The sequence below is a fragment of the Protopterus annectens genome, chromosome 11.part0 (assembly GCF_019279795.1).
Source record: "Protopterus annectens isolate FY-2018-M chromosome 11.part0, PAN1.0, whole genome shotgun sequence".
Classification (NCBI taxonomy): Eukaryota; Metazoa; Chordata; order Ceratodontiformes; family Protopteridae; genus Protopterus; species Protopterus annectens.
The window spans coordinates 1,141,952,196-1,141,969,123 of NC_056745.1; the positions used below are offsets into that span (position 1 = coordinate 1,141,952,196).

General features: G+C 33.8%; 1 protein-coding gene across 2 annotated transcripts in view; it reads left to right on the top strand.

Annotated features, from left to right (window-relative positions):
- The window catches only part of LAMB4 (laminin subunit beta 4), a 1,139,974-nt gene that overhangs the window by 703,032 nt on the left and 420,014 nt on the right, over positions 1-16,928 (top strand). For both annotated transcript variants that reach the window (XM_044088495.1, XM_044088496.1), the window contains exon 21: positions 75-306. In XM_044088495.1, the coding sequence (XP_043944430.1) occupies positions 75-306 (232 nt within the window). The remainder of the gene's footprint in view (positions 1-74; positions 307-16,928) is intronic.

Consider the following 16,928-nt stretch of genomic DNA (forward strand, 5'->3'; position numbering starts at 1 on the left):
AAACTATTGTTCTATCACACTTTATGAATAAGGAGATACTAAATCATGGATTATCTTAAATCTGTTGTACATAGCATGTGAATGTGACCCTCGAGGTTCTTTCAGTACAATATGTGATCAAGTTACTGGACAGTGTGCCTGCCGGGCAGAGGTTCATGGTCGTCGCTGCGATCAGTGTCAGCCTGGATACTTTGGATTCCCCAACTGCCAACCTTGCCAGTGTAACAGCTTTGCAGATCTTTGTGATCAACAAACTGGGATATGTCTGAACTGCAGAGCACACACAACTGGAATTAATTGTGAAAGGTACTGAATTTATTTATATTGTCACAAGAAAATATATTTCAAGTATTTTATTGAATATATCTGGGTTATATAAAGGAATTATTATTATGTAGTTTGTTTTTGTGAGTGCATAGGCAAGCATGTACCCCATTAGTAGCAAAAATGTAAGTATTTAATAGAAGTTTGTCCTCTTTTTCCTGTTGAAAAAGTTTTCAAGACTGTATCAGGGCAATTCATCTTTAAGACATACAGTTCTCTATCAGAAATTGCACATTGTTTGATTGTAATATCATTACATTTTAAATGCCTTTATGTAAACATGCTGATACAGACTTTTATGTTTTGGTGTACCATTTCAGTTTTGAAAGATGTTATCCAGTAGCTATAAAAGGCATAGCCTTAAATCCTTCACTAAGTTGTCGATTAAAAGAGTTGTATAGTCACATTACTTTTATCCTGTTTATATTGCCTGCTTATTTGTAAAGAAACTCTGCAATAGTAAAACCAGCATCATTAGTGAAAAAAAGAGCCATTAAACACTAACAGGCAGAGTTAAAAGCTGCGATGGATATCGTTTTGCATCTGTAATCATCAGTAAATATAGTGTGTGCTGCCAAGACCTGATGTCCTGATAAACTACACAGAGGGGTGACCATGCTTGATACAGATAAGTTAAAAAAACAGCAGAACAGGCAAAAGTGACACTAATTAAGGGGTTGTATTTCTAATGTATCAGAAATTTAGAAGGATGTAGTGTTCAGGTCAGTCTGGAGAGTATGAGACAGTGAGAGAAAAAGAGAGACCCCAGAAGTACCACTATCTGTACATTTGAAAAGAAAATCCATGTTAACCAAATGAAAGCCATTAATCTTTGTGTTCCTGCTTATGAATTCCAAAACAAATTACAGGCCCTCTGAAAGTAATGCACACTTAGGTAGCCAAACACAGAAAAATCTGTACCACTGTAGCTACTGACTGAAAGTGGGGCTACATTGAGAATATATATAGGACAATGTGAACTTTCACAGCTAGTAGCACGGAATCCACTCAAGCAATCATTTACTCATACAAGTATAACATTTGTGATTGTGGTGGTGGTCAGTCTAACATAAATCTGACGGAAGCCCTTGCTAAGACTACAAAATGGGCTAGATTAAAAAAATGGCTATTTATCAGAAAGGGTACTGAACATGTCAGGCTCTTTTTTACTTTAAGTGAATTGATTTTGCCTTGTTTACCAAGCAGGTTGAGAGGTAACTGCTGTGACCTGGGACACAGAGGAGTACAATGTTTACAGAGTTGTTAACACAGAACATTATTTTCAATTCCAATGGTAGTTTAATGTTCGCAAAGTTGCTTATAGTAATACAGTTAAAATTTTCTATAGGAATGGCATACTTAAAGAATTACATAGCAAGACTTTTACATATTCTAAATGGTAATGTTCATAACATATAAATGCAGTATTTCTGCAAGACTCAAGGCAGTATGGAGTTTCCGATGCTAATACTTTTAAGACTGCATACCACATAATAATGTTTGCAGCTTATAAAGTTTATAATTTCAAAGAGGACAAGACAATACATTGATACAGAGGTGAGGACACTAAAATGTTCAAATCAGCCGAAATAGTAATCCACTAAAGGTTAATATTATTTTATTTTAAAACACATTTAAATCACAGCAATGGTAATTCTTTAGGCAGAAGTCTGCCATATTACTATTGTTATTGTATCATGATGCAAGCAATAGTCCACACATTGAAAGCTTATAATAGAGGGTTATTATAAGAGTAGCAAGATAAGTTTAAATATATAAATATATACATTTTTAATAAGGTTGTATAGTATTTATTTTTATACATTTGTTGACAAGGTAATCTCACTGAGCATGTGTCCTTTTTCAGAAGTGATGTGGTAGCACTTTCTGGTTAAGTGACTTGCACAGAGTTGCACACTAGTGGTGTCTGCCTTGTGCACTTTGCATGTCCTCCCTCCATTTAAACTGTTTGTCTCTGAATCTCTAGCTAGTTAGACATGCCAACAGGTGAACTGTAAATCCTATAAATTGTACATAAGTGTTGTGTCTGTGTGTGGGTGGGTGTCTGTCTGTATGTGTGGGTGCATATGTGGGGACTGGTATAACATCCTGGATTCACACAAAAATGGAGGAGTCATTACTTGATGACTTAAACGTTTTTAATATGCAAAACTAAAAACAGTAAAATCACTAAGTGCTTTCATCCATCAAAATTTGGACTTCCTCAGAGTAATTACTCATCACTATGTTACTATGTACACATTTAAATAAAGCTATCCAAACAATCACAGAACAAAATCATGAATAATTAAGTAGTAACACCTAAAGATATATCTCACATTCATAAAATTATAAGCAGTAAGAACTTATACAATAGCTGCATCAATACATGAAAAAAAACTTTTAGTATTACAATAAATAAATGATCTAATAAAATCCTTTAGTGAGTTAATCTGGAGAAAAATATATATAAAACTCACAGTTACATGCACATATTAAAATACAAACTATGACAGCACTAAATTTAAATTACATACTGATTCACATAAAAAGGAGGTATGCCCCAATTTTCAAATAAGCAATAAAATTGTAAAAAAAAAAAAAAAAAAAAAATCTTAATAATTTCAAAATAAATTGGCTGTTATCTTTAGCACACTGATAATGGATATATAATCATTAAGACATGGAAAGACTGAGGCATTTAGCTTTAACTGCCATAAAAGTTCTTTAAATTTTAATAGTGTCAAGATTACCACCCATATCAGACATCATCACCTTATCAATGATAGAAAATGTAAATGTCATAGTTCATATTTTTAGGGGGGAAAGGGCATTTACCCTTCCGTGGTGTAACTTTAATGTTTTCAGTGGTTTCTGTTTATGTGTTTTTGACTGTCAGTATTTTGTATTTAGGTATTTTTGACTGTTGATATTTTGAACATTAGGTATTTTTGCATCAGTATTTTTGCTGTCGATATTTAAGTCATTCAGGCAGTTGCCATACACACACACACACACTCATATATCTATCTATCTGTATATATATATATATATATATATATATATATATATATATATATATATATATATATATATATATATATATATATATATATATATATATATATATATCTATATATATATATCTCAACACTCTTTCCTACATTACCCCTAGAATTTAAATTTCTATTACAGCAAAAAAGAAGTTGAACTAAAAGACTATAAAAACCTAAGGATAACACCAGCTGCAACTAACAAACAAGACAATTCATTACTGGCAAAAAACAGACCAGATTCTGACTAAGTTAACTAAAATAAATGAAGTGAGAGAGAGCATGACCAAAGTACAAAACTAACAAACCCTGGACTTTAGGTATGGTACGCTCATGAACGCATAACAGTCTGCTTAGCTTCGTGATCCACTCTGGCAAAAGTTAGAATTTGTTATGTTTCAAAACAGTTTAATAAAGAGAATCAGTTAGGAGTTTTTGGTAAGATCTGGAAATTACTAGAGTATCTTATGACCCACACAACCTATCAGAAAAAGAAAAAAAGCAGAATACAGTGGCTAGCTTGGTGAGCAATACTCCGATCAACGTGACTAGTGATCTAATGCAGTGTTCAGAGAAGCAGAAAGAACCAGAAGTTATGTTTGTGATAATTAATAATACACTTCTAAGCATGACTTACACATGAAGGGTACTGATATCAAGTCCAAGAAATTGCAAATGTGGTAAACAAGCATACAACCACATTAAAAGCTATAATAAAAAAACAATGAGATCTTAAAAGTAAAATAAGTAATGAATGAGGTAAAACTAGATCTCCTTGATGACACAATTACCAATCAAGAAGACAGCATTAGACCTAGTGGAATCAAAGAGGTGGGTAGAAGTCTGTAGCTGCCTACAATTTATGACAACCAGTATTCAACAGTAGGCCCTGTTAAACAAAGGAGAAGTGAAACTGGAAATGAATCATCATACCATGTGGCAGCTAGAAAGGGAGAATGACAAGAAGCCTTGCCAGATATTAGTTCATTTTGTCATGTATCAGCAGAGAGAATTGCCCCTGTCATGCTTATTAAAACTGAGATTTATCCTCAGAGAGGGAGATCCAAGGATTGGCGCGGACATGGATTACTTAGCGACCACCACAAAGAGAATGGCAGACTTTTTTCTGTTCAAATGATTTGTAATAATAAACTACTAAACTCTTACACCCTGCTAACTTAAAAATCTTTTTACAAATGTGTCAAAAACCTTTGTCTGTATAAAGCAAGCCTGGTGGTGGCCTTCTGGATCCATAATGGAGAAAAATGGAACCTAACACAGGGAAATGAGCATCAGAGAGATGAACATCAGGTCTTGTCTGTGAAGTGTACAGATGCAGGAGTGTTTCCACTTCTGAAGAAATATACCTTGTTGAAAAGCAAAGCGGGCATATTGCAAAAAAGTTCTCATTAGGTTCCCAGACAGAGTGGTAACTCAAACTGATTGGACACCAAGGTTTATCCCGGAAAGTCCCCATAAAGTATTAAATAAAAAAAAAAAGTGGAGAAGAATTCATCACTGGGTGGACCAAAGTATTCATAGAAGCAGATTGACTGAGTTATTGTGACTCAATATTTTGTTAATGTTGGTTAACTTTAGTCATAGACAGTTTTAGAACTATTTAAGATTATCTGCAGTTCATGAAAACAATGTTCCATTGTTTTATATTTTCAGTTTTAAAAATCTGCTTCAAAAGTATAAATTACTTAATTCTAAGTCTATTAATAATGTCTCTGAAACTTTAAAGATTATTTTACTAATTGTCCCCTCATGTGAGCAGTTCAAATAAATGGGAGATTTTCATGTTTGGAAACTGGCAAGAATTAACACTAAAAGTGGGAAAGTGTGACTAAAGGGACAGCTTGTTGTACAGGTGTTGCATGGTAGTGTCCGTGAGGGGATGGGCTAGTTTTATAACTCAAGTGTAAGAACTGCTATGCTAGAGATTATTATCCTCTTAAAGGCTTTAGTAGCAACAACTTTGGATATAGATATTAGTAAATAATCTTTAATATAGTAGATTGACTCAGGATAGAGTCTGGTAAGCAGAGTGCACCCTGTGGGCAGCCACGGTGGTGTAGCGGTTAGCATTGCCACCTCACAGCAAGAGGTTCTCTGGTTCGATTCTCAGCTGAGGTGTCTTCTGTGCAGAGTCTGCATGTCCTCCCTGTGGTTGTGTGGGTTTTCTCCGGGTGCTCCGGTTTCCTCCCACATCCGAAAGACATGCTGTAGGTGGATTGGACATTCTAAACTGGCCCTAGGCATGTGTGCGTGTGTGTGCCTTCTGAGGCTGGCAACTCGACATCATAAAACTCCACTGCCAATCATGAGTGGACAGGTGGCGACCCCTAACTGGGAAAAAGCCGAAAGAAGAAGAAGCAGAGTGCACCCTGTAAAACAAGTAGATGGTAAATGGACTGCATCATGAAAGGAAGCCATAATCTCCAAAAACTGACAAGAGTGCAAAATCTCATGACAAGAAGGAATACATACAAGAGGAGGAGTGTACAGTCATCAATGTGATTTGATGAATGAGTCTGGCTAAGCCAGCAAGGTAGAGAGAAATGAGTTCTAAGTAAGACTAAGTTGATTTTTGGTAACGAATATCAGTTTGGTCAAAGGTAAGGTGGAACAAGAGAACATCTCTCACATTTGCAGTGGATTAGGGTAGAAGATAGGCAAGGAAACACAAATGAAATACAGACAAGGACATTAAAGGAAGTAGACAACAGTGAATAACATGTGCCAACTCAGAATCACATTAACAAGAATCTTAAAGGAAAACGGGATGGATGATGCAGCTGAGTGACTGCTCTCTCACTGTTTTAATAAATTCTATGGTCATCTCTGGAGAAGATGGAAATGCGACAGAGTGATCATGCTCAAACAGGAGATGTCTCTGAGAGCAACTGATGCGTTGTTGCATATAGTTAGAAATTCAGAGTATACAAGTTATTTTTCAAAGCTTTTGAAGACTTCTGATGCAAGAAAGCTTGGAAGGTGCAAGACAGATATGACAATATCAGTTAGAGTTATAAATAAATGAGCAGTAATAAGGGAAAGAAACATAAACATAAATGTTCGTTTGTAGGAAACATTGAAATGGTCGCAAAGAAAGCAGAACGTAACACTGGTGATGTAACAGCAGGGAGGTCTGAAGAAAAGAAGGAAAACTTGCTAATTAGTACATGGCTTCATTAAAAGCACTGACTTGGATTGTTAATGGGTTACAAATCCTGTAAAACAAGAAAGGATAATGAATAAACTAGTAACTGAAAAGGTAGAGCTGGCATTGCTGTTAGAAACACACCTTAGTCTGGAGAAGCAGTCATAGGTAGCTAGAAATAGATAGGAAGTGATTGCAAGCTCAAGTTATAAAGGGTTGTGTGTGTGTGTGTGTGTGTGTGTGGGGGGGGGTGCTTCTGATGCCCAGATTGTCACAGTTTAAGGTCCAAAAGTGAATGGAAGGGTTGAAGGGGTGCCTTGCACTATTTAAAGGGAACTGTTTGGGAGTGAAATTGATGGTGGCAGGAATTTACATGCTACCTAGAACTTAATGTTCAATTTTTCAGTCAAATAATTTTGAACATCTTTATATTTCAAGAGGGGCAACTGATTATTATGGGAGACTGGAACAAAGTTTTCTATGAAAATGAAGTTGAAGGATGAAATGTGTGATGCCCCCACTCTAGGCCAGTAATCATCGAGCCTGAATCCTCACAATTGGCACTGGAGAGGGATGTTCACTTGGAAGAAAAAGAGATACATCCAGTATTTCCAGATACAACTCTCTGCATCAAGCACAATTTCCTTTAAGAGCACACAGGAAACACAGTCAGTTGGGGGGCTTTGTCCTCTCTCTTTCTCCAGATCCCCAGTGAGTCTTTCCACTGGTATAGCTGTAGGGTTGGGTCCATAGCCGAGTGTCCAAGCCAAGTCCTCCAGCACCCCCTCTGTGAAACCAGTGCTTCATGTCCCTGCTCCAAGTAGCTGAAACACACACACACACACACACACACACACACACACACACACACACACACACACGCACACGCACACGCACACGCACATGCACACTTGGGAAAGGCTGGCACAGATTTACTACCTATGCCCCCTTCCATTCGGATAATAATGTAGTTACACTGCCAGCAGACACCCCAAAGCCAGCTACTCTAAGGCTCTTACAAGAGTACCCAATTATACTGAGCGAAATTAATATTAATGCAAATGATAATGTTTGACCAATGCAACAAGGTTTCCAGGAGTGGCCACAGTGTCACCAAATAGATATAAGTCCTCTCATAGTTTAAAATATCCTCTAAAGGACCAGCCACAATGAAAAGTTTAAATATATTTAATAATAAATAATAAAAGAACATGTAAATACTAAATATCTATTTACAATACATGCCAGAGTTTTGGTCACAGGAAATATTAAAAATAACAGAGGTGGACAGGTTCACACAGTTATAGAAAAACAATACTTAACTTAATCTCACTATATGTTCTTGATTGATCTAAAGAATTATTATTCCATGGATACTTAATAGAGTAAGGCAAGATGAAGTAGGTGAGAGATCCTTCTTTGTCAGGTTACAAAAACAGAGTGCTGTGAGTCTCACCTAGTATTAAACATTATTTTTAGTGCTGAATTACAGAGTGACATCACATACATCTGGTCATCTGACTTCTGGTTCCTATGCTTCCCCTTCACTAGAATCTGTCAGGATGTAACCCATATGTGTCAGCAATACACACACACACACACACACACACACACACACACACACACACACACACACACACAGCCTTGCTAATATCTGCTGCAGCTCCTGGAAGTCATAAAACAATTTCAAATAAAACACCCTTCCAGAGTAGCAATTAGTTCACCCCAATGACAATGCAGGAAGCTTTCTAGTGCAGACTTATTTATCTCTGGCTGCATTGAGAACTGTAAGATACAATCTTTATAGCCTAAGCCAGGTAATTTAATTTCATGCTATTTTCAAAGTTTGAGATTAACCTCTTTTCTCTCAGTATCCTCTGTTAAAGCATATAAATTTAAACAGTTACAATAATGCATGTTTATTTCTTTTTCTGTCCACCAGTGAACACCATTGGTACATTTTTAACACAGCTTTACAAATACATTTTTCAACGCAAGCATATGTACAAATCAGTTTGATATACAAATAACATATAATTTTTTTACATAATTCCAGCTAGCTGTGGTGGCAGATGTTACACTTCCACAGACCTGCTTCTACTGTCATAGGTGACAACAACTCACATCATCACAAAAGGAAAAGAGGGACTATCAACAGCAGAAAAAACAATGTCAAAAGACATTAACTGGATTAGGTTTGGTGGATGTTTGGAGACTGGTAAGGAAGAAGTTAGGGATGGACTATATCTACTACCTGCCCAGATAAGCAAGGTCACCCAAAATTTACAAATGTTTTGACAGTAAAGAAACCAGTCCGTAAATAGAGGAAATTAGAATAAGCACAATAATTCTTTCAGATCATTCATATATAATTATGACAGTGAAATTCTCCAAAGAAAAGTGAATATATTAGCAGTGAAGATTCCCCACATATTGGCTCAAGGTGTAGGTATTTAGCTCTTGGGTTAAAGGAAGTGTTATAGAACTCCTGAATGGGGAAGAAAGTTAGGCTTTAGCAAAGGCACAGTTCTGACAATATTTAAGAAGAGAGACCAGTTGGCATAATGGTTAAGGACTTTGTCTTCCATGCACAATGTACAAAGTTTGATCCTGACCTCTTGCCAATGCCTGTTTGGAGTTTGAATGCTCTCCTTCTGTCTTTGTGGGTTTTGACCTACCCCTGCAAAACATGCTGAGTGTTTCAATCTCAAAATCACCAATGAATGGAGTGGGCAACAGCAGGACAGGCTCTTCATAGTGTCCTATAGGGGGCATCTACTATGGTGTCCTAAAGGTGGCATCAACTGTTGTGTGTAGTATGCTCAAGCTAGGAGAACATGAATCACAGACTGCATGTCATGGCAGGGCTAGCCTCTCAATGGTGTAAAATATGGATCTAGGTGATTCAGTCATGTTGACTGATGTCACCAAATGAGCATGGGCATTTCCCAGTGATACATGGACCTGGCCTACTGTGACCTATGCCAGCTACAAGCAGTGGTCAGAGAAGGCTTCTAAGGTCAACAGAGACCAAGCTGAAGACTGACTATACAGACCAAAAGTACAACAGTTCGAGGAATTACTCGGGGCTCTGGTACCCCCAAAAGAGTAGGAAATAGATGACGTTGAAAAAGAATAGCAGTGCCTCAAAACTGCATATGTGTGAGGACTACAGAAAATAAGATACATAAGGAAAGCTGGTGGTGAAATGTAGAAGTCCAGTGAGTCATCCAAAGAAAGAAGGAGGGGGTGTGGTCAGCATGAGACAAGGACAGCAGCACTTCTTCACTGCTCTGCTACAGAAAATATATTTCTGACAGGAAAAATTTTTTTGAATAATCCTAAACAGTTCAAACTAGTGAATTTCAATAGCCTTTAGTGTTATAAAGGATTATTTCATGAAAACATTTGAAAATCTAATAGCTTTCCTGTCAAAAACTGTGCAAAGTAATTTATTTCATTGTATCCAGCAGCAACATGAGCTACACTAAGGCAGCACTTCAGGATTCTTCATGTAAGAAAGAGCTTCAGTGACTTTTGTTTCATATTCAAAAATTATTATTAAAAATGGACAGATTGGACTATAACATTGATGATTTTTAAGAAATATTGTTGCAAACAAATGGAACAAATTAATGAGGCTCTTCGGGTAGAGAAAATTCAGATCTTTGACCTCAAAGAATCCTGTAATATTATGGATGGAAAGCTAAATGAAGGAGAAAACAAGACTGTATTTTTACTGCCGCAAAATAAAATCTTGTCAGCTAAAGTATATGACCTTGAAAATAGATCTCAAAGGAATAATGTTTATATATTTGGACTTTCTGAAGGTAACAAAGGTAACAATATGATTTATTTTTTTAACTGCCTGGCTTCCTAAGACTTTAGATCTCTTTTAGTATACAGAGAACACAACCTGCTGCAATACCCGGTTCTTTTCTGAGATCTATAGTGGTGAAGTTTATTTCATTTCAAGACAAATAATTGGTAATTAAAACTGCATGAGCTAAGTCACCACTTAAATGTAATGGAAATATTGTATGTTTTGACAAAGACTACTCAACAACAGTGATGGCAAAAAGAAAACAATTCCTTCCACTTATTAGAGAACTTAAAAAGATGCAAATAAAAATACATTTATTGTTCCCAGCCACACTAAAGATTTTCTTTAGAAATGGGGTTAAATTCTTTGAAGATCCTGACCCAGCTTTGTCATTTCTACAAACAAATAAAATTCTTGAACAAACAGTTCAAATGGATTGGAGAAATATATCCTCAGAGGCATATAGATTCAAATGGAAGCAAGATAAGTGAGAAAAAGAAAAAAAATAAGGGAACAATAATAACTTTTCCTTTTTTCTTTTCCCTTTCTTCAGTCCTTATTTACAAGGAATGTAACATGATGTTACAGCATGTTTGTTTTTCCTTTTTGTAAACAAGCACACTTTTATTTTATATAAACCTTTAACAATAAAGCAAGAAACAATAACATACTCAGTTACAACATAAATAGAAACTTGACTATAATTAAGTAGACTACATATGAAAGGTAATTTAAATCTTTTTTTCTGCTCTGCACTTATTTATTTTACAGTTAATTGACGATATCTTTTTTGAGTTGGAACAAAAAGTTATACATTTTTTAACAAAATCATTCAGTGTCTATATTAATATACAAGGTGCAGGTTTCTATATGAGATTGCATGCTTAGAAGTTACTCCATATTTTATTTATGAAATTGAAAAGACTGCAATATGACACATAGTTGAACTCACATTTATTTATTTTATTTAGTTGCTGTTACAGGCTTGAACACAGCATATATCCTTAATACTATCTTGTTTTCTTGATACATTTTGGGAAAAGAAACAAAAGTGTTAATTTCTATCTGTTAGTGGGTTATTCAAAATATCATCACCATCACTTTAATATAAAATAAATATAAATTATCTAAAGTAAACACTTGCTAGAGTAATATTTAAACAGAAGTTTTGTTAAAACTAATAATTGCATTCTAAGGCTGCCTGGAAAGCCAATATACAGTCTTAGATAATATGATATTGTTTTTGCTATACACAATGAAATGTGAGGTGGGGTAGGGGTGAATATAGTTGTTAAGTGTATTTTATGTTTGTTTAGTTAAAAAGAGGCTTTAGTATATTAAACAACCTTAAAACTCTCTACTTGAGTGAAAGATTGAGCTTGGTGTTGTATGTAATGAAAATGATTGTTATTTGAGGGCTGTACTTATGAGAAGAGCTTCAGTGTGGTATAGAAATGAAGCTCCTTTCTCTCATGTTTAAGCTTTTTTTTTTTTCACTAGATTATGTAAAGCTTTTGAGGTAAAAGGCCTGAGATAACTTGAAATTCCCACCCAAACTAGAATAGAACTGTTCAATCTTGGAGATCTGGTTTGACTGGCACCTTTGGAAAGATAATTTAAATAAAAGGTGGAACCTTCTGAATATCCATTAGATCAAATTTCATTGTAACAATACATAGCTATATAAGCTAGCATAGCAGAAGAAAAATTAATATAATGTTACATGAAGAATGAAAGATTATAATTGAAACAGAAAAAAGTATATACTGTTCAAAGGTATTATTTGATGCAAATGAATACAAATATAATATTTAAAGTTTTTTTTTTTATGGCAAAATATATATATAAGTATAGAGCATATTGATAAAACACACGAAGATTCCAAAGAAATAAAAATGTTGGGGATTTATCTTTGTAATTAATAGTAAATCATAGTCTGTGTTGTTCTTTAATAATTTATTTGCTATATACAGAATTTTTTTCTTAGTAAATAGGTCAAAAATGAAACAACTGCTCTACTTATGTATATTAATAAAGACTTATAGGATACAGTTATACTTTTAGCTCATTGATATTAGAGTTATATGTATTAGTGGTACAGTGGTTTGGGGGTATCTTTCTTCTCACTCTTTGTCAGAATATAGAATGAGTTGGTTTGCTTGGATGGTTAAACTATGTAAGCTTGGAGTGTTAGACTCCATGAGGGGTAGGAGATGTTTTTGAAGCAATTGCTTTATGACAATCATACTTTTTGCCTTTTTACGAGTGTCCACAAATGTAACAATTTTGTTCCTAGATCTACTCTCAGAATTTACTATTTGTATGAGCATTAATAAGCAGTTCTTTATAAATAGAGCATCATTATGTATGACAAATAAGTATATGTTTCTGATCAAAAGGACAAATTACATTTATTAACTGTATTTCTATAAAAGTTAATGGATTAAACAAAGGAAGCAAGAGAGGTAACTTAAGTAGATATCTGAAGTTGTTTAATTCTCAGGTTATCTTTCTACATGAAACTTGGCAGAAGATATAAACAGACATAATACTAAGCGTTACACTATACACTAGTTCACAACATAATCAGAAAAAAAGAGGAGTAGTTATTTTATCAAGAATTCTTTACCTATGCCTGAAGTTATGGGAGCACATCAAGATGATATAGGTATGCTTTGTACTGCTACTATAAAAATACAATAAGAATATTATTAACTCTTGTTAATGTGTACCAGATTCCAGGAATAGTTGACTGACATTTAGAGCAAGTAATTCAATATGCAAAAGGCAGTATAATTTTGGCAGGAGACTTTAAATGTATATTATCGCCAAGTGATACTAATAAAAATAGTAAAAGGAAAATTCAGATGTCTGCAAAAAAGTTAATGAATCTTACTGAATTATTTAATCTTAGAGGTATAAAAGAATTTTCAGAGTCAAATTCATTAATTTTTATGCATTCTCATAAGCATGGAAGACAATCCAAAATAGACAAGAGTTTATTTTTGTAATGAGCTAGTGGACAAGCTTGGTAAAGTTAAGATTATAACTTGCCCATTTTCAGATCATAATGCAATCACTTTTGAATTGTCTTTGAACTCTAATAATAATGTTAAAATAAGAACATATATAACAGGTTTACAATAATTTAAAGACTATTTTCTTAAAGACATTTCCTCCTTTATAGAAATTATCAATACAGTGGATATTTCAGAAATCTATATATGGGACACTCTAAAATCATATCTGTTTGGTAGAATGACTAATTGGCTATCAAACAAAAAAGCAATGGGACAAAGAATTATATGAAATACAGGGAAAACTTGAAAGTTGAAGTTAGAAAACCAGAAGAATAAACATAATAACATAGAAAAGATCAATAAGCTAAATGACAAATACTTTTAAATTTTAAATCATAAAACCAGAATCAATCTTGAGAAGTTTAAGATAATTAGCTTTTCTCTCAATCCAAAGTCTATGCACAATTTAGCCACCAAAATAAAATTACTCAGTAAATCTAATCACATAAAAGAAATATATTCACACAGAAAGAAAAGAAAAGTAACATAAATAGAAATTATTAAGAGTGGCTATACACACCAATCCAACCAAACAACTAGGAATTAGTATAACCCGCTCAGATAGCCACCACAGATCCAACAACTCAATCCAAGCAGCTGGTATAATAAAAAGAAAATGTAATAAAATAAAAACTTTAAAAACTGGTATAGCAATTAGATTTAGTGCTTTTATCCACTTCAAATGTGGACTTCATCAGAATGCCATGCTGTTGCTTTGCATCGTTAAAATAACCTTTCAAAAAAGGTGCCTTTGGGAATAAACCAATTGGAAGTCACAATTAATTCACATTATTTAAAGATGCATGTAACATTTACACAATTCTAAACCCACATTTGTGAAAAAACCTTATTATATGAATAAAATGTCTCTGTACATGTTATATACAAATGTCATTTCATAAAATATGGAACTGCTGAATAATTGTGAAGGATAGTTGCTATATACATGTTTTTATAATCATTTATGTAATGCTTGTTCATAATGAATTCATATTCTTGCAAGTAGTACAGGTCTAATAGGTATGTGGTCATTAAGCCCCATGGGGTAGTAGCATTAAGAAGTAGTTGCCATTTCACTTCTTTTTCAGCAAGTACCATCTTAATGCCCCCCCCCCCACTTGGATTAGATCTAACCTGTTCCAAAATACCAAACCTAAAATTTTTACAATCCCTGCTACTGCCTATTTAGATAATTTAGTTTCACACATACCTACAGGATTTAAATCTCAAATTCATAGGAAGGATACGTTTAGTAATTCCTATTTGGAATATTCAAGCAACCATCCCAGAAACCAGATGAAGAGTATACTAAAAGGGCAATGTATCAGGGCCACCAGGATGACCTCCCTGTATGAAGAAATAGTTCAAGAAATGGAATTCATTGGAATTTTATTTAGGAAAAGAGGATACCCCAATGGCCTTATAACTGACATTACTAGTTATGTAATGAGTGAATGTGGTAAAAGATACAAACCTATTTTAGGATTGGATAGTTTCCAGGTGAATTCCATGAGAAATAATGAAGGGTACAACAAGTACAGCCAGGCATGTATCTTAGAATATAACCAATATACTCAGTGTGTAAAAAACATAATGACATCTAACTGGAGTATTTTAAAATCTGTGGATGGGTTGGTTGACATGTTAGGAGACACACCTATATTCATATACAAAACAGGACCAAATATTAAAAACAAGCTTGAGTACCCCTTGACAACTGAAGGGAGGGTAAAAAGGAAAAAAACACACTACAAAATGTGGAAGATGCAAGCAGTGTCACGCGATACTGGAAGTTGACAGTCTGGTCCTAGAGAATTTGAACAGGACTAAAGTAATATTCAAAAACGGAAATTGCAACACTAAACATGTCATATATTTAGCTAACTGTTTAGAATGCTCAGGTTTTTGTGTCAAAAAGACTGACATATGTTTAAAAAATATAATATATGACCATCTGTATAACATTGGTCAGAAAGAAATGAACAATGCTTTATACAGACACTTAGATAGTATCAGGGATTGTAAAAATTGAAAAAATGAAAGCGCTAAATCTAATTGCTATACCAGTTTTTAAAGTTTTTATTTTATTAAATTTTTGTTTATTACACCAGCTGCTTGGATTTTGTCGCTGGATCTGTGGCGGCTATCAGAGAGGGTTATACTAATTCCTAGTTGTTTGGTTGGATAAATAGAAATTATTCTAAAGAAATTCAGAGATTATTACAATGAAATTAATCAAAATAATATACTAATAGATCCAGAGGAAACTAAAAAAAATATATAAAAACTAGACTATCAAATGACCAAAAGAAATTAATTGACAAACCAATTTCTATGTCCGAACTTCAAACCCAAATTTCTAAATTACAGTCTAATAAAGCACCAGGTAATTATGGAATTATATCTGAACTTTACAAACTGTTACCTAAAGAAGCCCTACACATATTTTATAAGATTTGTTCTACAGTTAAGGACTTAACTAAAGTTCCTCCTTCTTGGAAATATATCCTTATCTCTCCAACTTTAAAAACCGACAAAGATCCTACTCATTGCTTGTCATACAGTCCCATCTCACTTCTAAATGCAGATTATAAACTATTCATGGCAATTAATGCTAATAGACTAAAACACGTTCTACCTTCTATGTTTGATGAAGATCAAACTGGGTTCATTTTAAATAGAAACACCTATGATAATATTAAAATAATAATTACAATAATTGACTATGCAAATGCAAATAAGAACTTAACATTAATGAGTCTTGATATAAATAGTGATTTTGACTTAGTCAACTGGATATATCGTTTGCTAGTTCCAGAAGAATACAAGTTTTCTTTTAACTTTGCTCATTTTATTAATCTTCTCTGTACAGATTGCTTTTTTTCATTTGTCATAATAGGTACTTTCCCATCTGATACTATACAAGTATTAAAAGGAACAAACAAGGATGTCCTCTTTCTTTTTACCCTAGTTATGGAAAGTTTTGCTAATTTTATTAGATCAAATACAGATATAAAAGGTATTAAAATAATGAAGAATTCAAGTTCTAAAATTCAGTTGTTTGCAGATGGCATCTTATTCACATTGAGTAATAATAATAAATAATATATCTGCAACTTTTTTAGCAATGGTACTATTTCAGAAGAAATCTGATTTGACATTTAATGATAAATTTTACCAATAAACATAAATAAAAATAAAATCCCACATAAGTTCCTTAAATATATTGTTAAAGAAAAGAAAAGAAATTACTTGGGAATAACCATAACGGATAATATTAAAGATATAGTAAATTATAATTACACTAATTGTATAAATAAGATAAAGAATCCAATGGACAAATAGAATAAAATTATCTTTACAATGGAAGAAAGACTCTCTATCATCAAAATGATTATCTTGCCAAAAATCCGATATATTAATCACTAACATTACCTACTATGAAAACCTGTATTAAAGAATTTAACACTTTTATTTTGAAA